The sequence below is a fragment of the Aethalodelphis obliquidens genome, unplaced genomic scaffold, assembly GCF_003676395.1.
Source record: "Aethalodelphis obliquidens isolate GAN/ISIS:26980383/991018 unplaced genomic scaffold, ASM367639v1 scaffold3, whole genome shotgun sequence".
In the NCBI taxonomy this organism is placed as follows: domain Eukaryota; kingdom Metazoa; phylum Chordata; class Mammalia; order Artiodactyla; family Delphinidae; genus Aethalodelphis; species Aethalodelphis obliquidens.
In genome coordinates, this window is record NW_020837947.1 from 27,127,148 (window position 1) to 27,152,682 (window position 25,535).

The following is a 25,535-nucleotide window of genomic DNA, read 5'->3' on the forward strand; positions in this document are numbered from 1 at the left end:
ACATATAAGAACTGCATCAGAAAGGTTTAAAATACTAGCACAAGAAAATAAGAAAGATCAGAAGACCAGGAAAATACAGTGTTTGTGTCTGGTTTCTGTTTTTGGTTTCTTTTTAGGTAATGAGCAACTTTTGATTATTTATTAACTGATTATCTTGAATTATAAATTACCAAGATGTTCCCCTGCCTCTATCTTGCTGTCTGCTTTTGAGCCATCTTACCAATAACCTAGGCTGCCAACATATGAGGTAGCCAGAGAAAACAGAAGGAGCTAAAATGAATAATTTTTTTCTTTGCTTATGAGTATGGTTCAAAGTTGGAATGGATTAGGGTGAAATTTTGGTGAAAGTCAAATTTAAGGATTATTTTTATTTATTCATGCTACTGCTTTGTTCTATTACTATAATTACTTAATCAAAAGTTCATTGAACATAGTTTAGTGGCTCAAATAAGATCTAAACACTAGACCTAAATTTTTACAGATTAGAAACTTTCATATCATGATTTGGCTCATTTCTCATTTTGAGGTTAAGTGCATCACTTATATTCTCTGTACTAGTTTTCTACTCTATAAAAGGAGGAAAATAATATCAACTTCATCTTTTAACGGAATATTATATATTAAAAAGTTTGTGAAAGGCACTGATGATATATCATCCCACAAGAACAAATGATTATTCATTATGATGCTGCAGTTTTTATTACAAATGCAGTGTGGGTAACTGCGGTGCTGACTTCAGTTTAGTTCAAATGTATATTCCTCCCAGGCACTGTAAGTAAGGGCTTTGTGCTGTGGTGTAAATACTTAATAGTTTACTTGCCTAGCATATGATCTCTAGTTTAGGAATTACAATGTGATTCTTCTTACTTTCTCATCACAGTTGCCTGAATACAAAGCACCCAATACTATGTTATGTTGATGATCCAAGAAAAAATTTGAAAGACTCAGAAGCATGGTTCCTGACTTACTGACAGTTATTAAAATCAAACCCTTTCTTTATCACCAAGTGTTCCACATACAAATGTGTTATAGCTGTCTATAAACCTATAAAATAGCCTATTAGCCTCTGCAATATGGAACAAGAGACAATCAGTAAGGCAACAGAACAACAGTAAGCTCACATGACATCAGCATGCTTAATAGATTTTAAATGAGAAGGCTTCTTACCTAGCATGCAAACACATTTGACATTCTGATCAGGGTTTTCAAACAAGATTTCGCCACACCTCTGAAATAGAAAGAAAGCCATCATTATTTTAAGATTTCCTATCAGGGTTCCCAAAGCAACATGTCCATGCAACCTGACATCACCATGACATTATTCTGCTCTTCATGTTTTCTTTAGTTGCCTGAGTCTAGGGACTTCTGCCATGAGCAGAGACTTTCCTCGTAGCAAAATATTTGAGAGGTAAATTGGGGACAGACTGTTCCTGCATGCCTCATGCCCCTGCCTCAAGCTGATCTGTGTGTTCCTATGAGGGGTCACGGCCAGAGACGCACCCAGTGTCCAACAGTTTCTATTTCAATGGAAGATACACAGTCTATTAGATCTAGTAATCTGAGGTTAATGACTCTCAGAATTGGCTCTTATTCAGTACTGAAATTATCCTAAGCTACCTACTCTGCAATCAAACAGACATTTTCAAGTACAAACCGAGGTGGCCTACACTTAACTCTCTGAACTTGGGAACTCTGAACTCTCTGCACAAATAAGGAAATGATGAAAAAGTGGCATTCATAATCCTTTTCCAGAAGCATCGACTCATCGAAATATCAACTCTCTTACCTACATCTCAGTTTTAACTTGCATCTTAACATTTCTGTACAGGGCAAACTCCAGAGATACAATCAGTTATTTAAGAATAGACCACATTTATGTATATGATTGACAAATGGTTAGTACCTGAATGTATAAATAAATCCTCCTAATCAATAAGAAAATAACAAATAATCCAATGGAAAAGTGGATAAAGGACATAAGCAATTCATGGAAGAGGAAATCTGAATGGTCACTAACAGAGAGGATATATTCAACCATACTAATAATCAGGAACCAGCAAATAAAAGATAAAACGAAGCCTATTTTGAGCCCATTGATTTGGCAAAACTTAGAAATCTGGCAAAAACAAGTTTATCAAAAATGTAAAGAAATGAATCTTCTCACACACTGTGGGTTGCAGTATAAAATGATGGAACCATTTTGGAGAAAAACTGGCAAAATCTTACTAGATTTCTACTTATTACTTACTAGATTTCATTCTTACTAAGTTGAAATGTGCATACACTATGACATAGCAGGTCATCTTCTAGAATGATAACTACAGAAACTTTACTGTTCAGCTACAAAACAGATAAATGTTAGTCATACATTGGAGTGCTATATGGCAGTTAAAAGTGAAAATGGGAGGAACACTCCCAAACTCATTCTAAGAGGCCACCATCATGCTGATACCAATACAAAGATGTCACAAAAAAAGGAAACTACAGACCAATATCACTGATGAACATAGATGCAAAAATCCTCAACAAAATACTATCAAACAGAATCCAACAGCACATTAAAAGGATCATACACCATGACCAAGTGCGGTTTACCCCAGGAATGCAAGGATTCTTCAATACATGCAAATCAATCAATGTGATATACCATATTAACAAACTGAAGGAGAAAAACCATATCATCACCTCAATAGATGCAGAGAAAGCTTTTGACAAAATTAAACACCCATTTATGATAAAAACACTCCAGAAAGCAGGCATAGAGGGAACTTACCTCAACATAATAAAGGCCATATATGACAAACCCACAGCCAACATGGTGGAAAACTGAAACCATTTCCACTAAGATCAGGAACAAGACAAGGTTGCCCACTCTCACCGCTATTATTCAACATAGTTTTGGAAGTTTTAGCCACAGCAATCAGAGAAGAAAAAGAAATAAAAGGAATCCAAATCGGAAAAGAAGAAGTAAAGCTGTCACTGTTTGCAGATGACATGATACTATACATAGAGAATCCTAAAGATGCCACCAGAAAACTACTAGAGCTAATCAATGAATTGGGTAAAGTAGCAGGATACAAAATTAATGCACAGAAATCTCTTGCTTTCCTATACACTAATGATGAAAAATCTGAAAGTGAAATTAAGAAAACACTCCCATTTACCACTGCAACAAAAAGAATAAAATACCTAGGATTAAACCTACCTAAGGAGACAAAACACCTGTATGCAGAAAATTATAAGACACTGATGAAAGAAATTAAAGATGATACAAATAGATGGAGAGGTACACCATGTTCTTGGATTGCAAGAATCAACATTGTGAAAATGACTCTACTGCCCAAAGCAATCTACAGATTTAATGCAATCCCTATCAAACTACCAATGGCATTTTTCACAAAACTAGAACAAAAAATTTCACAATTTGTATGGAAACACAAAAGACCCCGAATACCAAAACAATCTTGAGAAAGAAAAATGGAGCTGGAGGAATCAGGCTCCCTGACTTCAGGCTATACTACAAAGCTACAGTACTCAAGACAGTATGGTACTGGCACAAAAACAGAAATATAGATCAATGGAACAGGATAGAAAGCCCAGAGATAAACCCATGTACATATGGTCACCTTATCTTTGATAAAGGAGGCAAGAATATACAATGGAGAAAAGACAGCCCCTTCAATAAGTGATGCTGGGAAAATGGGACAGGTACATGTAAAAGAATGAAATTAGAACACTCCCTAACACCATACACAAAAATAAACTCAAAATGGATTAACGACCTAAATGTAAGGCCAGACACTATCAAACTCTTAGAGGAAAACATAGGCAGAACACTCTATGACATAAATCACAGCAAGATCCTTTTTGACCCACCTCCTAGAGAAATGGAAATAAAAATAAACAAATGGGACCTAATGAAACCTAAAAGCTTTTGCACAGCAAAGGAAACCATAAACAAGATGAAAATACAACCCTCAGAATGGGAGAAAATATTTGCAAATGAAGCAACTGACAAAGGATTAATCTCCAAAATTTACAAGCAGCTCATGCAGCTCAATATCAAAAAAACAAACAACCCAATCCAAAAATGGGCAGACCTAAATAGATATTTCTCCAAAGAAGATACACAGATTGCCAACAAACACATGAAAGAATGCTCAACATCATTAATCATTAGAGAAATGCAAATCAAAACTACAATGCAATATCATTTCACACTGGTCAGAATGGCCATCATCAAAAAATCTACAAACAAGAAATGCTGGAGAGGGTGTGGAGAAAAGGGAATTCTCTTGCACTGTTGGTGGGAATGTAAATTGATACAGCCACTATGGAGAACAGTATGGAGGTTCCTTCAAAAACTAAAAATAGAAGTACCATATGACCCAGCAATCCCACTACTGGGCATATACCCTGAGAAAACCATAATTCAAAAAGAGTCACGTACCACAATGTTCATTGCAGCTCTATTTACAATAGGCAGGACATGGAAGCAACCTAAGTGTCCATCAATAGATGAATGGATAAAGAAGACGTGGCACATATGTACAATGGAATATTATTCGCCATAAGAAGGAACGAAATTGAGTTATTTGCAGTGAGGTGGACGGACCTAGAGTCTCATACAGAGTGAAGTAAGTCAGAAAGAGAAAAACAAATGCCGTATGCTAACATATATATATGGAATCTAAAAAAAAAAAAAATGGTCATGAAGAATCTAGGGGCAAGAGAGGAATAAAGACACAGACCTACTAGAAAATGGACTTGAGGACACGGGAAGGGGGAAGGGTAAGCTGGGACAAAGTGAGTGAGTGGTAGTGTATATATGGACATATATACACTACCAAATGTAAAACAGATAGCTAGTGGGAAGCAGTTGCATAGCACAGGGAGATCAGCTCGGTGCTTTGTGACCAGCTGGAAGGGTGGGATAGGGAGGGAGATACAAGAGGGAAGAGATATGGGGATACATGTATGTGTATAACTGATGAACTTCGTTATAAAGCAGAAACTAACACACCATTGTAAAGCAATTATACTGCAATAAAAAAGTTAAAAAAAATAAAAGTGAAAATGAATTAGGGCTACATATAGTGTAAAAACATGTTATATGTATAATATACACATATAAATATATAATATTCAAATAGTATAATATTTAAATCTTGTAAAATATATAATGTTCAAATCATGTAAAATATATAATATTCAAATCATATAAAACATATATAATGTTTAGGGACTTCCCTGTTGGCGCAGCGTTTAAGAATCCACCTGCCAATGCAGGGGACACGTGTTCGATCCCTGGTCCGGGAAGACCCCACATGACGCGGAGCAACTAAGCCTGTGCGCCACAACTACTGAGCCTGTGCTCTAGAGCCCGGGAGCCACAACTACTGTATCCATGTACCACAACTACTGAAGCCCATGTGCCTAGAGCCCGTGCTCTGCAACAAGAAAAGCCACTGCAATGAGAAGCCCACGCACAGCAATGAAGATCCAACGCAGCCAGAAGTAAAATAAATTAATAAAAAAACCCAAACATATATAATGTTTATATCATGTAAAAGTATCATGCTAGGTAAAAAAAACTGTCTCCATGTTTTAATGAAGTTAAAAATATCTAAAAATAGCACATGTTGTTTATGGATACATTAATTTACAAAAAAAGCATAAAAACAGGCAATGAATAAGGAACATCAAATTCAGGGTAGGGGGAAGATATACAGAGTAATGAAATGTTGGAGGGCATACAGGGGTTATCAACTTTTTCTATAATGATATGTTCCTTATTCTCTGTTTTCTGTGCTTGAAATATTTCATAATAGGAAAGAATTGTCCCCATTTGCAACACTGTGAATATAAAAATGGCCCTTCACATTCTGCCTCTCTACGCACGTCTCCCGTGGGCTTATGGATGTCATTTAGTACCAGGCTGGACTTTTTTGTTGTTGTTGTTGTTGGACTTGTTTTTCCCATTTATTTCCTTGTCCTTAGAAAGACTGAGGGCATCTATTTTGGTCCATTTTCCTCTTTCTTTCACTGTTCACAACTTGGTTAATTCCACTCCCGTCAATCTTTATTGTACTTACACTTAAAATATTAAAAGACAAAGTAATTTCTGGGCAAAACGATTCCCAGATGAAAGAATTCATATTCTTCACACCTAATGATGCAACCTCCTGGTACACAGAGGCACAGGTTGAGAGGAGAAAGGATGACCCAACTACATTCAAATCAACCCATTTTCTGGGATGACCTACACTGTGCACAGAGATGGACAGTTGGTTCAGGACCACGAAAAGGAAGGAAGCTGCTGGCTCGTTAGACTCCCTTTGGCAGGTCAAGCGAATGGACTGTGGAGGAGGAAGGCCGGGTGCACCCGAAGGTTGCAAAAGTGCACTGAATACTAAACAGAAAGTACATAGCATGAACTTTTTCCCTGGCTACTCTGCTGAACTAAATATCATGTGATATTTATCATGTATTTAATCTCTTCAGACTTCATTTCTCTGTAAATAACATGGGGAGGCTAATAGATGCCACAAAGTCAGATCAGAGAGCAAATGTGAGGATTAATGATCCGTGGAGTCTGATCTGACTGTTGCTGTTTTGTTTGTGTTTTGGCAGAGTTTAAACCCTTTCGAATTGCTAAGATCCATTTCCTGTATTACCTGCTTTTTAAAGTGGTATTTTTTTATGACCTGAGTTAATCATTATTTTTAATTGAAAGATCAGATGTTTCTAAAGTGTTTTCAGCCTCTTGGTGAAACAAAGTGCTAGGAAGCTCTATCAGTCCATATTCTGGGTCCTACAGGGAAATAACTCTGGAGTGATTGCTTGCCCTTTGTTAAGGATGAAAGCCCACGCACGTGCTAGGATGGAAGAGCTCTCCTTCTTTAATTGCAGGGGCTCGCAGTGGATGGTGGCTAACTTCCCACAGCTACCCAAGTCCAAGGGCAGCCTTACATATACCCCTTCTAGATGCAGGTGGTGTGGGTGTGGGTGTTCCATGGGGGTCTTGCTCCCTTTCCTGGATGCTAACAAATCCAGGAGAAGTTTGTAAAATTCCCGTGAAACTTGCATTCATTAAAAGCCATGGCCTGCCTGGGTTCAGTGACCACGCAAGCTAATGACCAAGCAGCAACAGTGGGTGCAGTGGCCCTTCCAATGATCACAAGACAGTCCTTTTCCTTGTCTTCATCTCCCTGGCTATCTGGGAAATGGCTGAGGCACCTCTAACTAATTCTGTAATTGCCCTGCTTTGTAAAGTTACCTGATGATGGTACCAGATTTTAAAGCAACGCCCAGAAGGGAATCTGATTGTTCTCAGTTCTCAGGACTTGAAAGAAACCAGATTTTTTCCAGTGCTTTTACTCATTGATACCAGTGTTTACAGGGCCTTTGCTGCCAGGTTCCTGCTTGCTGTGCAACCCAGGGTGATGACCCAGTTTAGGAGATTAATTGGGCTAAGCCACAGGCTTCAAGTCTCAGAAGACCACAGGATCTGCCGTGGGGGAAGGTCCCATGCCTCCCTGGGTTCTCAGGGCTGCAGCCCTCCTCGCTTGCGGCTCTTCCTGGTCATGCATGCTGGGACTCCCCAACCCAGCACTTTGCTGCTGGATGACCCTGACTTTGATCCGGTTCTGATTACCAAGCTTCTGCCTGATTCTCAGAATCCCATCTCTCCAAAGAATCTCCATCTTTGTTTTGTCTTCTGTGCCTAAAATAATGAGACCACCTTGCCTTGCTTGTTTCCATCACTCCCAGCTAGCAACGCCCCTAAATAACGACATGGTTACTGAAATTCCTATCCAAGGGGCTGGAGCCCTGCTAGCAACAGGGAGTCTCCTGGTACACGCTCTCCTCCCATAGCACAGAGGCTATGCTACATATGAGCTCAGGTGTCCGTATGCCTATTTTCCTCATAGACCATGACGAATCAAACCACTTTCATTGTTAGCATTTTTAACATGTCTCATTATTATAACCTTTGTGCCTTATATATACCAGACCCTTAATAAATATTTGTGAACTAGCTAAAATTTCTTTAGCCCATACTGTGGGCTAAGCACTGTTCTATGGGCTAAGCTATGCACCTACCATCTTGTTCTCTGATCATACCCTTTTAAGAGAGTAGAAAATTGAGGCACAGAGAGTACTACTCACTATAGAATACACCCCCGCCCCCCGCAGCCCCGCCAACGAGTGAGAGAATGAAAGCTGACAGCTTACTTAATGCTTGACTAGATTCCCAAATACTGGCTACTGCAGGCTTCGATATTGCCTTGGCCAAGTACACCAGGTCTATTTACAGCCCCTCCTCTCACTCATTAGTCACTGCTGTTTGCACGAGTTGCCAGCTATTAGAATATAGGCTTTGGATTAGACTGACCCAAGTTCAAATCCTGTTGCTTCATGCACGTACTGACTATATCATCATGGGCAATTTATTGAGTTTGCTAAACTTGCTCTCTCATCTGTAAAGTAGGGTAATATTATCTACATCATAGTATCATTGCAAGTTTAGTTTTTAATTATAAGCAAGAATGTACCAATTTAAATTACTGTAGATGACATAATAATACAAAAATATGAATTAATAAATTGAACTCATTCATTATAATTTGATTTTAATACCCATATTATTATTTAAGATCAAAAATGAAGAAATACTTCTAATTTTAAAAGTCAGACTATTTCACAAGTTAGTTGCTAATTTTATTTACTAAGAATTTTCTATATTAAATCTTAAATTTACCTTTTAGTCAGGAAGAACAAGATGGATGTTATAAAATACTGCATCTATTCTAATACATTAAAAATTTATATCAAAAACACTTAATTTTCATTAGTTTAATTATGTGTTCCAGCAAAATGTACAATAAAGTATATTTCTCTTAAGTAGACTGTATATTTTCCATTACTTTCATCATAAAATTAGTTGTGAAAAATTAAGTGTGATTCAAAAAAATCACATTTAAGTACTCGGCAAACCTGTTTTCTTAAGGGAAAGTTATATCTGAAGTGAAAATAATATTCAAATATTAATAATACTACCAGATTATACTCTAAAGAAAAAAAGTTAAAGATAGTGAAAAGTTTACACATTGTTCAATTGGCAGCACTCCTAACTTTCTTAAATCAGTTAATTTTTTTTTTTTGCTTCACATAAGATTTCATACTCTTTTTTTTCTGAATATTTGTTAGCACTTGAATGTACAGGCAGGCATACCTCATTTTACTGTGCATCGCTTTATTGTGTGTTTTACAAATTGAAGGTTTGTGGCAACCCTGTGTCAGGCAAATTTATTGATGCCATTTCCCAACAGCATTTGCTCACTTTGTGTCTCTGTGTCACATTTTGGTAATTCTCACAATATTTCAAACCCTCCACCAGCAAAAAGATTACAACTCACTGAAGGCTCAGATGATGGTTAGCATTTTTTACAATAAAGTATTGTAAAATTAAGGTATGTACATTGTTTTTAAAGACATAATGCTGTTGCACACTTAATAAATGATAGTATAGTGTAAACCTAACTTTTATATGCACTGGGAAACCAAAAAATTCATGACTCGCTCTATGGCGATATTCACTTTATTGCAGTAGTCTAGAACTGAACCCTTGATATCTCTGAGGTATGCCCATGTTGTTCTCTCAGCAGGCCTGCAGCAACTAGTCTTTTCAGGTCAGGTATCTTGATATTTTTGGATGGGAGGAAACATTAGCAAACAAATAAAACCCAAGACAGAAATCTTTTTGGCTTGGAGGTTTTCTCCAGTATCAGCTGAAGCAATAACTGTTTTCCACAAGCAGGTAATGTTAAATGTTATCAGCAAATAATTAATAGGCTGTGATTCTTTGATTATTTCCTTCCCACACTTATAGCTTTTTTTTTTTTTTTTTTTTTTAAGCAGAAAGGAAATTAGTAAAGGAAATTAGGTGTTTATAAAATCATTGGACGAGCAGGCTATAGGCTGGGCCTCCAGGAATGACTCAGACAAAAATGCAGAATTGATTCGTGAGGGGAGCTGATCGTGGGCCACAACTGGGAAAGTGGACAAACAGAAGGCATCGCTGGAATTGTTGGTCCAAGGTCACATCACCATGGCAGTGATCCAGGGATTAGATAGCTCTGGGCACAATTGCCTCGACACCCACGGAGCTAGTGACTGAATGTTGGAGGCTACTGTAGATTTCAGAAAACCCAACATCTCCATGACTGTACTTGATGGAGCATTCAACCAAACAGAGCAAAAAGAGCCTCTGACATATGATTAGACCTTTTTTAAGAAAAAAAATAAAAAGAAAACTGAGTTTCCTGATCTGAAAAGTGCTAATCATGGTCACTGGTGGAAAGGGAAGCCTATCTCATCTGCCCCCAGAGGCAACTGAGACAACCTGGAAGAGGCACGTCCTCAGCACAAGTTACCTTCATTCCACCCTCACCCCATCTTTAAGTACTTGGATTCTGCAAGTTTGCCATTCAATATAAGAATTTCTCTAGTGAGGTTTTTAGTAAATAAGGCAAATGCCTGTATGCTGATGCATCTGTTTTCTTTGATCATCCCTTACGTTATGACTAATGCATAACGGCACTCTCAATGCTAATTAAATAAGTGAATAAATAAATTTTTACTGCAATTTTGTGGGATATAGTTGAGATTTGGGATTATCTGGGGCAGCATGAGAGGAGAGTTTTTCTGGTTATTTATGTATACACACCAGTGAGTGCTGCCATTAGATGCAGCCATGTGATGTGGAGCTGCAAAGGGGTGGTGAAGGGGAAACTTGACATTGAGAAGACATCTCAAAACATCTGGGTCACTTCCCATCTCACATTTTCCCCAACAAAGAACTGAATGGTACTAATTAAAGACAGACTCCTGGAAGATCAGCCTGGAGAGAACATGGCTTAGGTCTGCAGATCATAAAAAGATAGGTTCTGTTAAGGGACTGCACTCCCTAAAGTCTAACAGGGCCTGGAAGCCTGGGACTACATTACTATCTGTCAAATTAATGAATGAATATTCAAAAAGACACCATTATCAAGTGCCTACTCTATGTAGGCATTATATTGTGAGGATGGCCAAAAAAAAAAAAAAAATCAAATGAGATTTAGGCTAGATCCTGTCCTCAGGAAGTTTAGAGCCTGGTCTGAAGTCAGAACATGAAAGGCTATGGGCACCCTCGATGGTGGGCACCCAACACTGCCTGGGGCTACCAGAAAGCTTCTAAAAAGAGATGACAACAGGAAGAAGTTGGCTGGCAAAAGAGAGGGCTCCTCCTGGCAGAGACAGCTGGCTGTGCAAAGCCCAGATGCCCTGTTAGAATCCTTCAGTGGCCTCCCAGGATGGGAGCAAAACTGTGATGGGTCAGGGCGAAGGGCTTAATCAAAGTGGCCATCACTGGTAGATGGGAGGAAAGTAGAGGATAACAGTGATTCTAAAATATATGTATATAAATACATACATATTTCTTGGCTGGGATAGTGAGGCTGGGTTTGCCTTAGAAGAGCCAAGATGCTCAATGAATTCTTTTAGCAAGGTGACAAATAATTACAATACTGTGGTACCAGACATCACTCACCAACAGTATTGGCTGCAATCTTTCTGTCCATTTCTACCTCAAAAAAGGTACCAAGCCTGAGGTGTTTTTTAAGTCCTTTTTCTTGGATCACATGCCTACGGCCAAAAGAACAACCGCTAACTACCCAGCTGAAACCTCACGAGAGGCCGACTTCTGCTACTGATGGAGCCATTAGCACCTAGTGTTGATCCCCAGCTCCCAGAGGTGCATCTTCAGAGGCTCCAACTTCCCAGTGGCCGAGTCCCTTCTACCCTGTGGGTGGCATAGTCAGGCCTTGATCTCTAACGACTGTGCAGCCCTCGGCACCCTGGTGCCAGAGGACGGCGGATTTGGACCTGGGGATGATTTCAGCTCAAGCTCATGTTTTCCTTTCTAAGTTTTTCCAGTGAAAGAGCAGATTTCCACCCCATTGCAGGCTGTTAAAACGTCAGACTAACAAGTTTTCAACAATCTGTCAGTGCAGATCTCCAGCAACGACCTGGCACTGTCTGTGAATCGGGGCCTCATCGTCCAACCCAACCTCAGCCAGTCAAAATAAGAGACGCACCAGCAGAAGAAAGAAAAAAGATAATCACCTCGAGCTGAGCAGAAATTCTTCACAAAGCCATTGTTGCCAACAGTCAATAGCAAATCTGTGGGCTGCCTAACCTGAGGTGACCCATCAGGAAGGGCCATCCCTCATAAACCTCTAATTAGCTATGGTTAGGAGTGACTTGAAAGATATTAATGCTATTGCTGTTGGAAAAGGAGCCTACCAGCTTTTAACAGCTTTGTTTTTTTCTTCAGTCAAATGTTAGCTCAATGCGTATGCTTTCTATCAGCATTTTATTACACACCCCTGTTTTTAAATGTTTAAAAACTACTTATTATAAACCAAAACTTGGAAAACCCAATTTCAGCCCAAGAGTAAATTTTTTTTTTTAAGTTATTAAACTAACATCCAGAATACAGAACTGTGTTTCCTGTCATGTCGGCCCTGGACAGTAGAGGGCACCAGGAATGCTGTATCTCTAACATGCAGTTGGACCCCCCTCAAGGGAGATCCTGGGATTAGATGGCTCACAGGTTCAGCATCATTGTGTTAGGTTATTTTACGCCCTTCGGTTCCTGCAGACCTTCTCCTCGTACCACTTTTAGTCTTGAACTCCACTGCACACATCAAAATGCACATTGAAAACCACATTTTTCATCATGCAAAACAGTGGCAATAGCCTCTGGGTAAGCCCAATTTTAGCAGAACCTGTACCTGTGAGGGCTGATGGCATGTGGAATATAACTGGGGTATCTCTCTAACGCACCCAGTTATAGGAACTGAGTGGGGATCTTGGTCCAACGCACTTTGGGTTTCTGGTATGAACTCTGAGAATTCTCCTCCATCAGACACAAATAACTATGCCACAAATCTTGATAAACAGAGCAAAAATTGTGTCAGAATTTTGCAATATAATTTCATCTTCCATCCTCTCAGAGCCCCAAGCGTTGATAACAAGCTATGGCTAGTTTTCAGTGAGAAAGATAGACACTTCTGTGAAAGCAAACAACTAAAGCCATAACCATTTCGCTCTACATAGGGACTTCTGAACGGTGAAGTCCATGGACGCTTTGTGTTAGAGCAAACAGAAAGCAGTACAGAGAGAGGACAGATTGGTACATATAGTGGAAAGAACTTAGAATATCTGGATTCAAATACCAACCCTATCCCTCACTAGCTGTGTGATCTTAGGCATGTCTTATCTTTTTGAACCTCCTTGTAGAAAAGAGAGAGTAACAATGCTCACCCTTCTACTGAAATAATGTAATATGTGTGAAAGCACCTTGTGTACTCTGAAACCCATCATGGGGCCTGGTGTGTTCGGTGTTTTGTGGAATTTCTTCCACAAAACAGGTGGAAGTAGGAGAGGGCCGTTTGGTGGTACTGTGTACAAGAGAGAGATTTTATGAGGAGAAAACGTTTGCTCCTCCCACAATGGAGAGCACTGGTCCTTCAGAGGGTAACCTGCAAAACCAGAGGTCTAGAGAACAGAGGTCCGTGGGGCAGGACAGAAGTAGTAAGCTCGGGCTGGGTACGAGCAGCAGCCTTTGAGAAAGTATTTGAGAAAAAGCAAAGTCTAGTGTGAGGTGCAGATCTGAAAGAATGAAGGAAAAGGAAGAGGGCCTGTGTGAGGATTTGCACATTGGACAGGGCAGCTCCAGTACCATAAACAAGCACTGTTAATCTGGGAGGGATCTGGGAGACCACTGTGGCCAACTAAGTCACTTTACAGATGCAGCAAACAAACAAGTCCCTGTGGGGTCAGGTGACTTTCCATTCCAAGGTGTTATGATGATCAGAGTATGGGCTCTTGAGTTCAAATCAAGACGTCAGTATTTACTAGATGCATCACCTTGGGCAAGTTACTCAGTAATTCTTTGCCTCAATTTCCTCATATGTAAGATGGAGATAACACTACTGCCTACATCCTGGGTTCCTCACGAGGATCAAATGAGGATTAATATAAACACCTAGAATAGTGTCTGGTAGAAATAAGTACCCAATAAATTATTATTTTTAAGAGTATACAATTATTTAGAAGCAGAGAAGCCATGAAAACCATAGCTTTTTCAACTGCCATTCAGTGATGTTCCATGTTACCTCCTTATTTTGGACACTGAGCCATTGCCCTGGGCTCAGGCCCTCTGAAGCATGCATAAAGGGACAGAAGCCAGCGGTACCTGTTAGACGGGAGTGCCCAACAAATATTTATTTAATGAATGAATGGGAAATCAGAGGGCAAAGAGCAGATTGAAAACTGGACCAATCCTTACTAGACAACTATCTCCAGTTCCTGCAAGGGAAGTGTTTGAAGGTCTAAAGTCAGGTCTCATTTTTTTTACTGAATATTTCATTCAAAATATCCATTCAGCAAAACTTCATTGGGGGCTTTCCAATTCAGTAAAGATGCTGACATATCTGTAGTCAGCTGCTTATGTGAACTTATTTATTAAGTTCAGTAGAACCTATCTCCATTTTGATTACATTATTTTCAAATAATTCTTGTGTGTGTCTGAAGTCCTAATTAAGGAGGAGTAAGCAGACTTTTTGTGTAGTGGAGCTGCTGACTGTAGGAGGTTCCTATAGACCATTTGGTTACTGGACTAATGCCCAGGGACTATCTAGCCCTGCCCGATGCACCCTTATCCTTGGCATCAAGGAAGAAGGAAGAACCCAAATAAGTTTGGGGAAGTGGAGATTTCTCATAGGTGATCAGGTACACTGGCTACATCCTGATGGGTGTGGAAAAGCTTCTGAATAGCGTATTCCGATTGGATAGGGGAGAGAGGAACTTGTTATTAATCAAGTCCTCAGTGGGCGGGGGGAGGTGTTGAAGATCATGCGATAAGCTGGAAGGGTGTCTCTTCCAGGTACCATAAACTGTAGGTGCAAAAGCCTAAAGGCGATCGAAGAATTGAAGGAAGTTAAATGACTAGAAGGGGGCTTCCCTGGTGGCACAGTGGTTGAGAATCTGCCTGCCAATGAAGGGGACACGGGTTCGAGCCCTGGTCTGGGAAGATCCCACATGCCACGGGGCAACTGGGCCCGTGAGCCACAACTACTGAGACTGCGCGTCTGGAGCCTGTGCTCCGCAACAAGAGAGGCGGCTACAGTGAGAGACCCGTGCACCGTGATGAAGAGTGGCCCCCACTCGCCACAACTAGAGAAAGCCCTTGCACAGAAACGAAGACCCAACACAGCCAAAAATAAATAAACAAAAAAATAAATAAATTAAAAAAAAAAAAGAATGGCTAGAAGGAGATGAGGTTCAGAGAATGCGGAGAACTGGGGAGTGGAGAGACAGGAGGCTGGGGAAGTTGGCAGGGACTACATCATGCACGGCCCTGTGGGACTCCATTTAGTGATTGGACAGCAGCCTGGATTCTGCAGACCCTGGATCTGAAAGAAGTCACTGCAGGTCATGAGCCATCTGTTCAAGGCAGTAGAGAAATCCCAACAGTGTTTAGAAAGCTTTTGTAACAGGAATACACGTTTGCTGACCCGTGTTGTTCTTCACAACTCTTGGCAGTACCCTTCGGTGGCGAGAGAGTTCTGCTACGTGAGGGAAGCACCATCTTATAATTGAGTGTTTAATGACATTATCCCAATTATCCCTAATACTTCTGGCACTCAACGAAGGCAGGGAATTCCACAGAACTGCTCACCCATTCTCACTCTGCAGTATTACCTCACACAGGGTGTTTGCAATCAGATAGATTTCTCTAGATTTAGTGCATTCCATATGACCCTTAAGAAGGGCAGATCATGGAAATGAGACTGTGACTTGCTATATTTCCGAGTCTGGCAAGAATATATTATGGAGACCAGGGCCTTTCAATTCCTGAGTATGGTGAGGGCTGGGAAGGCATGGAAAGGGGTGATTAGCAGTCAAGACCCTGGATGCCAGGAGGTAGAGGAACTAGGCGCCTGGAGCGAAAGTCCTTCCCTAACACTTGAAAAGAAATCTCCTCAGAAACGACTGGGAAAGCATGTTGTACTTCAAGAAAATCGTTCCTTTATTGGACTGTCACCTCCAGAGTGAAATTGAACCAGAACAGGACTCCACGTTCCTGCCCTTCAGGCCGACGCAACGTGCAGCAATGCCCCGCTCTGTCCTCCCGCTGCCCCTGGAAGGCTGACGCTGAGCGCCTGGAACAACAGGCTTTTTGTCTGACCTGTGTGCTGCCAACAATATGTACTCACAATGGCTCGACTCCAGCCATCTGGTCGAAGGGTCCAAGCTTTAGACATTGTTTTTCTTGATTTACACTGCAATTTCCAAGCTACTTTATATGACCCTATAGACAGCAAAACCTTAATAGATAATATCAACAGTATCTCCAAATCCTCGCACAGACGTCATGATTCAGAGATTCATGGGACCTCATCCAGCCTGTAACTGAATGAATATTTACTCAGGACAAAGGAGTACTTATAATGTGCTCCCTGCAGCTCAGGGCAGTAATGCTCCTGTACATAAACCAACAATTAAATGTAATCCTATACACTTATAGTTTTAAAAGAAATTCAAACCAGTCCTTGGAATTAAATAACCCCAGTGCTAGAGAAAATGACTTCCAGAACATCAAGCCTAACATGCAAACACAGGGCCTCTGAGCCACAAAGGAACAAACACTTTTCCACAGGGATAAGGGCCTGTTGTATAACGACTTGTGAGGTCAAAGATCCAGATGTTCCCGTAGACAATCAAAAAACTATTGCTGGTCAAACTGTATTGACCATCTCCATGTGGACAGCTCTGAGACATGGCTCTGGCCTCAGAAAGGAGATTTCTGTAAATTCTACTGGCAATCAGTGGCAACCCCAGGCTAGAGCTGGAAAATCCAATATCTTGGAGAAGTAACCTGACGGGTTTTATAAGCTGCAAGTGAAAATGAAAATCCATGAAAATAAGTGTTTATTTTGCTAACAGTTATATTCTGCTTTGGTATCGCTTACTCATTCTCACAACCTACTTTGAAAAGAGCAATATTAGATAGTCACCTCCTCTTGGGTCTCTCTCACTTCATGAAGGTCAAGACTTTTGGTCTAGATCACTGCTGTCCCCCAGCTAGATCAAGGTCTGTTACATCCTAGGCTCTCAATAAATATTGCTTCAAAAAAGAATGAACAAATGAGTTGGGACACAAATATACCCAATCCCTTCATTACTATATAGCAGTCAAGTTAAAAATCTGTGAGATGGTGTAAATTTAAATTGAAAGACAAGAATAAAGGACTAAAGTTATACTTAAAATTTAAATAAGCTCATTTGCAAGTTTTGATGCCACTACTCCATTAAGAAGTTGGCATCTGGGGTTGTGCAGTGAATCTATATACTATGAATTTGTTTAAGTGGAGTCCAACCCGAAGGCAAAGATTTCTCCAAGTATTATAGCTTTGAAAGATAATTGTCCCTGGGGAAAGCAAGAATCATAAATGCTTCTATTCTTTAACCAGCTGCCCTTTCCGCTGACAAATATTACTAAAATTAAACAATGAAACAAAATTTCTCTTAACTCTCCTTGTCAGAGTCCATGTCAGGAAAATAGAGGTAATACCTGTATTTTATCTCCTTAGTATATGCTGAAGGGTTAAACCAGCAAAATGCTTCCAATGTCTGAGAAGAAGAATTGTATAAAAGTCACTTGGGGATTATGTGGACGGGCTGTATTGTTGATAGGTTATGGCTCTCATTTTAATCACTATATTGCCTCAAGATCCTCTGCAGCCTTCTTACAAGTAGAGATGATCACTGATTTAAGATTTAATTCTTAATGGTGTCAGTGAACTCGAGGAATACTGAAGATCATGCTTTGTTAGCCTCCCAGCAAATCTCCCTGTGAGACTGACATTGCAGTATGACATACATTCATCAAATAATAATGCTCATTAATTAACTAATGCTCGGCAAACTAGTAGGTTTCGGCTTATACTGAATCTTTTTAACCTAATGACGTAAAACTGTTTTCTCTATGTATTTTTAGCAAAGCAAGAGAGAACTTGAAACAATAATAGCAAATAACCTTAGAAATAAAGTAATGCTTATAGACCCATTGTATTAATTTAGCAACATTGAATTTCAAAAGGGTAGGCTATTTAATTATAGAGGCTGTGTCTTAGCTTTGAATTCTGGTATCCAGCAGAATGTTTGGCACAAAACTAGTGTTCAATAAATGCTCTTTAATGCATGGCAGAATGCAGAAAATAACACAAACCAAGGAATGTGATCAGCACTTACGTTCTACTAAACTCAAGACATATCAACAAAAGCATTTCTGGATATCACTGTTAGGTATGAAACACGTGTTTGTGTGTGTGTGTGTGTGTGTGCATATACACATATGTATACACACATATACTATATATATCATATTCATACACATACATGATGTATATCACATAACTCTGCTTTCTAGGGCATTGTAGTTTAGTAGTTAAGAGTCCAGGCTCTTGTCTGGAGTCTCATGACAGTGAGTCTGAACCCTAGCTTCACCATTTCCTAGCACTTTGACCTTGGAAATTGGCTTACTCTTTCTCTCTAAGCCTGTTTCCTTACCTAAAAAACTGAGACAATACAGAATTGTTAGGAGATTAAATGAGATAACACGCATAATATTCTTAGCGCAGTGCCTGGTACACAGGAAGTGGACAACATATGCCATCTATGACTATGATACCCTTACCCTCTGGCCTTCATCAGGTCAAATAAACAAAGAAGGAAAAGGTTTCCTTTTCACTCTGGATATTGTGAAATTCACCTTGCCCTCCAATCAAAGTGCATATTTGCTGTTTCCTGAGTTTGTCTTGCAAGTTCATGTCTGCAAATCTTTGAGGAAGTGTAAAGAAGTGGCAACAGAGAGCTTGGGCTTTGGAGTCCAGCGGCTGGTGGGTGATGTCTACCAGCCATGTGACCTCAAGAAACCCTCTGAACTTGCTTCATTCTCTCTAAGTTAATGTGATAAAATCTACCTCACAGGGTTGTCCTGAGCATTAGACGTTATCAGTAAAATTCTTGGATCCACAGTATTATGACATATATGAACACATCTATGTAGTTATCTATCTCTGCTCTAGTTTTTTAACTTCAGTATCTTTCCTTCTCCATATGTTCAAATTATCCCTATTTTTCATGGTCCGAATAAAATGGTGATCCTTTATGAAGCTTTCTAGATTTTTTTGGAGCCTAAGTTAACCTTTTTCTCTTCTGAATTTCCTGTAATTCTTGTAGCTACCTTCCACTTTTTTTTTTTATTGGAGTAAAATTGCTTTACAGTGTTGTGTTAGTTTCTGCTGTACAATGAAGTGAATCAGCTATATGTATACATATATCCCCTCCCTCTTGGACTTCCCTCCCACCCCCTGCACATCCCACCTATCTAGGTCATCACAGGGCGCCACCTTCCACTTTCTACTTGACATTTTCGTTACTTTGTCTATTAGGCCATCTGGATTAAGACCTAAATCCAGATCTACTTTATTTACTTATTCCATTTATTTCCCATTCAGCCTCCGGAATAGTGTATGTATCTCTCTCCGTGCGTGTGCATGCGCGTGTGTGTATGTGTTTATGTATATGGTAATGAAAAATATTTAACAAGCATCTGTCTCTAAAATCTTGTTACTACTCTGCCTTAGTCTACAAAGATGTTGAGGTAGATGTTTGTTTCTCTTTGTGCGCATATGTGCGTGTTTATACACCGATCATCACCCCCATACACACACCTACACGCATGTATATTTCAATGGGCTTAAAGTCTGGAATTAAAACCTCAAAATGTTCCAAAAAAGAATATGTAGTACACAGTGTTAAACTCATTGTGGAATTCTGTTCTTCATGTTGAAATCTCCTATTTATTTTGAAGTGATTAAGAGAGGACACATTCTCTTGTAACACTTCCTGTAATATATTTTGTTATTATTCCAGGAAAATTTTCGATCACTGTTACTCACTTATTACAAATGAAAATACTAAACTTTTGGAATCAAGGAAGTAATAGTCAGTTGCTTTCTTGGCCTGCCACCGTTCATACCTTTCACTTTTACCGCTGCCAACATTCTTTTAGAGCCCTTTGTTCCCGAAACATTTCTTCATCTAAACCCCAAGCGTAATTCTTTTTATTTTCAAAATGAACGATCTTGATGTTGGATAACACTTTCAATGTCATCTCTACAAACAGGTCATCAGTACTTCATATGCTATTCTCTACATCAGATAAAGAATATTCTTTTAAAGAGAGCACTTAGCTGAAATTGATGAACAAAGGAATGAAATTATGAAATTTGGTTAAAAATAAAGTTCTAAAATCAAGATCTGATTTTGAGTATTTTTAAGTTAACTACTCATTGGGTATATGTGTTAGTTTCATGAAATAATTACTAGTCTTTATTTTATTTTCAAATTTTAGACCTTTATGTGGCTTCTACTCCCTAAAAAGGAAAATTAACATCTTTTCTGACCTTTAATGTGCAAAACCTTTAATGTAAGGCAACTTTTAAGGAAGACAAAGTATCAGCCAACCTATTAACAACTGATGTTTCAAATAAGTGGTTAGGTGAGTTGGCAAGAATGATTCCTCATAAGGAAACTATTCCGATGGTCAGAATAATAAAGCCAAAGAGTTCTGGCAAATGATACTTTGAAAAAATGAACTATAACAGACTTTCAATTGCCCATATAACCCAAGTAGCCCAGAAATCTTATGGTGAGTAATAAAGTAAATGTATATTAAACTTTTTGTCATGAATACATCACTAAAATATTTGGAATCTGGGCAATAATTTTATAACATTTTTGATTTCTCCCTTATTTGCTAGCTCAGTTGCACAAGCCAGCGTCCTAGGTGTCTTCCTTGATTTCTTCCTTCTCCTGCTGCTTCCCACTCTTATCTCCTTCAGCCTCAAAACAAGTTAATGAATTTTCAAGTGCTTTTGTTTCTACTTCTCAAATCCATCTACTTTTCCCTGTCCCACCTCCAGCACTTCAGTTCCCATAGCACTCTCATCCTGTGCTTAGATTTCTGCACAGCTGCCTCATAAATCTTTTCTTCGTGTCACCTCCCTCCATTCTAATTGTCACATAGCAGCTAGAATGGTCTCTGAGTCTGATTCCACCACTTCTCTGCTTAAAAGTCTTCCATGGCTACTTTTCTTATCATCATAACCTAGAATTCTTAGTCTGGCACACAAGGCCCTTCATCCACAAGCTCTTGCTCCCCAATTGTATACTTGCTCCAGGCTTACTAAGCTACTTTTCCAAAGCCTTACTGTTTTGCCTCATCTGCACCTTCACCAAGGTGAAGCTCCTCCTTATCTATCTCTCAGGTTACAGCTTTGACATCACCTGCTCCTCCTACGGGCCTTCTTCAACCTCAAGGTTCTACTGAGTGCCTCTTCCTAGTGTCCTGGTAGCACCCAGGATAGACATCTATGGACCCATTAATCACACTGATGTCATTTCCTAGAGCAAAAGTCAGGTAAGGCTCCTAGCTTTTGTCCAGTTACTTTCTTGGTACCTTATGCAGTGCCTCCTACTTAAATGTTTGCTGAATGAAAGAAGGAAGGAAGGAAGCAGGGGTAGAAGGACATATGACACTAATAGAACAAAAGGGAATACAAACAGAAGTCTACCTAGTAATCCTAGAGTATGTCCAAAGTGTGAGAAAATTTGAATTCAAAACAACAGCCAAATAAACAATAAAAACCCTTGATACTTTTTTGATACCAGAGTTTTTGTCTTGCTGAAGAACAAAGACTTTTGGGACTGAGAGTAACGTAGGCTAGGTGCATCACATACTTATTATTTGTTGATAGCACCCAAAAATATCATTAAAAAAGAGCAGAATCCAGTGTAGGGGGATTGGTTTTAGTTTTGGACCTCTGCTCATTGTGTAAATACAGAGACATAACTTGCATGATCTGTTGGCATTTTAAAGTTTAGATTTATTAAAGAAAAACCGTCACGATCAGAAATTTCAAGACTAAGTACCTCCTTTCTCCATATCAGCACACACTAATATATTTTGGGACCAATCTTATATATGACTAAACATAGAGCTAAAAAATTACACAAGCAGTTACAAATTTTTATGAGGCAAATATCTAATCACTTGCAAGTTTTAAAATACGTATAATTATCATGTTAATTTTATGGTCTTGCCACTTTTAGTTTTTGAACTAGACTCTGTCCTTTTCCTTACTCTCCACCCAAAAGAGATAAGGAAATTTTACATGTTTTTGAAAAATAAATTCAATTAAGAAAAAGACACACTTTCTATTTGAGGCAACTTCATTTAAAATGGCTGAAATTTAAAACACAAATTCAATATTAAGCAGTGACAGTGGCCTTTTTAGGTGACCCATACCGATATATCATTGCATGTGAATAAATTTCACCTGTCCACAAGATCCAGCTTAAAGACCACCTTCCTGGTCTATCACCCCACCCCTCACGTCACACTGCTGTATTAGCCATATGTGATTTCTCTTTTCTCCAGATCTTCAGGCCAACTTTCATTTTTCTCTAAGCTGCACTGTCTGCATTACAAGCAACATCTTTATGCTAGGATTCATTACTCCTATTTAGATTTTAAGCTCATTAAAGGGTGGAAATACTTCTCTTTGGATCCACAACATGACCTAGATAACACAATTAATTGTTGGATTAAATCTCTGACAAATAAAAGTAACAAACATTTATTTGGTTTTGCTATTGTGTTTCTCATTTCATTACTAATAACACTCATAAAATTCCAAGGCTTCTAGTAGCATGAAAACTCGGCAGTTACACAGTAACGCTTCTCTCTTGAGAATCCCTTTCTATGTAATCTCTTTTTTTTCCTCGCTTCCCAGAATGATTCCTAGATCCTACTGATACAATATTCTCCATATATATATGTATATACATATATGACATATTCATAACCACTTCTGTGCATTCATCCAAGATGAACTCTTACCTCATCTAACCTCAATAATGTGGGACCATGGCACAGTTCACTGGCTCACATACCTTCCTCCAAGAAGGCTCTTATAATTAATCTCTCTTAATTTGGATCAGTTTTCCAAATTGCCTACTTCAATATATATTTTATTTAATATACTTTCTGTATTTAAAGAAAATATTCTGCGTGATATGTAAGATGTGTTGATTCTCAAACTCTATTTGGCATAAAAGTTATCTGATGTGTTTGCTAAAATGGGTGGTCCTGGGCTGTACCATGAGAGAGAAAAAGAAGAGGACCCAGGAATTTAAACATCTAAGACGCATTCCTGGTGATGCTGATGATAGTATCCTTTGATGTTACCTTGGGAGATGCTGGCAAAGCAGAACACATTTCTAAGAGTGAGGAGATCTGGGTTCTAGAGCCAGCTCTGATCCTGGGCAAATTCCATGGCTTTTGTGAGCCTTAGCTTCCTCATTGGGAAAACAGGAGAGTTAGGCTAGATGTTTCTCAACTCCATCTGATCCTAATTTTTTTTCTTTTGTGATTTTCTTCCAAACATAGTCTAGTAATAAGCAAGGAGCAGACCTTCAAACTGCCCCCGAGTCCCAGGAATATAGAAATCCTGAGTCCCAGGTCCAGCTCTGTGACCTTAGGCAGGTTTCTTACCACTCATGGTACATGGTACAAGCAAGGTACATCAAATACGTAGAAAAGCAGTCTGACTAGAAGTATACTGTTTTGTAAGCAGTAAGCCCTTTAGTGACTACACATTCTGATTTTTTTTCCCAAAAGAATCATTTTTAATTCAAGGAAAGTGATTGAAATTAGCTAGGAAAATGAATTTGAATATTATATTGCAATGACCAGATTTAAAATTGGCAGAGTTCATATATTTTTAACAAAAAGGGAATTTCCCAGTAATTCTGTAAAACATCACTCATCTTGCCAACTTTTATACCTCAGAAAAATATTCAAAATATACTATCAACTAAATTTTCTCCTCCCAAGATCAGTATTAACAAACATAACTAACCTTACGAACTACAGGAATTACTGTACTTTTATAAATGTGCTGAAAAGAGTGGTTTAAAAATATAATGTGACTCTTTGTAGCACTCTGTATTGTAGACTGTAGCCTAGAGAAATAGTCTAGAACTGAAATTTCATTCTACCTTAGCAAGATAGGAACTATTAAAAATATACTCTATTTAAAATTGATGGATACACACAAATCACTGAAGTCAAGAAAAGTCTAAGAAAGGCCTGTTTTTCCATCTGGATGGAATATAATCCAGTGGAATGATAACAAAATATTGGTTTTGGTTTATATTTTTTGTGTGTTTTATGTGATATTTCACTGCCTTATGGGAACTCTTCTGTTAGTCTATTAAGAAACACCTAGTGTTGACATTCAATTCACTATTTCAGAAAACATCTTACTAATAGCTTGCTTCTTGCGAATAGAAATTTGCTTCTTTTGGCAATTTTGTTTTTAGTCATTGACAGAAGTTAAATGGCATGTAGCAATAGGATTTAGAAACCCCAGAAAGACAAAAAGACTGTTTTGATAGTCACATTTAAATAACCATAACCTGTGTTCATGATTAAACAACTTCTTAGTTTCTATACATATCTATACATCAGAGAAATGCACATCAAAACCACAATGAGATACTACCTCACACCTGTCAGAATGGCTATAATCAAAAATTCTAAAAAATAACAAATGTTGGCAAGAATGTGGAGAAAAGGGAAACCTGGTACACTGTTGGTGGGAATGTAAATTAGTGCAACCACTATGGGAAAACAGTATGGAGGATCTTCAAAAACTAAAAATAGAACTACCATATGATCCAGCAATTCCACTCCTGGGTATATATCCAAAGAAAAAGGAAAACACTAATTCAAAATGATACAGGACCCCAATGTTCATGGCAGCATTATTTACAATAGCCAAGATATGGAAGCAGCCTAAGTGTCCATCAACATATGAATGGATAAAGAAGATGTGGTATGTATCTACAATGGAATATTACTAGGCTATAAAAAAGAATAAAGTGTTGCCATTTGCAACAATATGGGTGGACGTGGAGGGTATGATAGTTAGTGAAATAAGTTAGACAGAGAAATATAAACACTATATATTTTCACTTATATGTGGAATCTAAAAAAAAAAAAGAATGTAACAAAACAGAAACAGACTCACAGATATAAAGAAAAAACTAGATATTACTGTGGGGAGAGGAAGGGAGGAGTGGCAAGATAGGGGTAGGGGATAAGAGGTACAAATTACTATGTGTAAAATAAGCTACAAGGATATATTGCACAACACAGAGAATATAGCTAATATTTTATAATAACTTTAAATGGAGTGTAATCTATACAATATTGAATCACTATGCTATACGCCTGAAACTAATATAATATTGTAAACCAACTATAATTTAAAAATAAATAAATA

At 38.7% G+C, this 25,535-nt stretch overlaps 1 protein-coding gene across 6 annotated transcripts in view; it reads right to left on the minus strand.

The window, feature by feature from the left end:
- PDE7B (phosphodiesterase 7B) overlaps window positions 1-25,535 on the minus strand; it is a 367,442-nt gene that overhangs the window by 221,527 nt on the left and 120,380 nt on the right. For 4 of the 6 annotated variants that reach the window (XM_027085677.1, XM_027085669.1, XM_027085661.1 and 1 more), the window contains exon 2: window positions 1,168-1,228. In XM_027085677.1, the coding sequence (XP_026941478.1) occupies window positions 1,168-1,228 (61 nt within the window). Of the gene's footprint in view, window positions 1-1,167; window positions 1,250-25,535 lie in introns of those variants that run through there. The other 2 variants (XR_003428420.1, XM_027085637.1) reach the window with 1 other exon arrangement.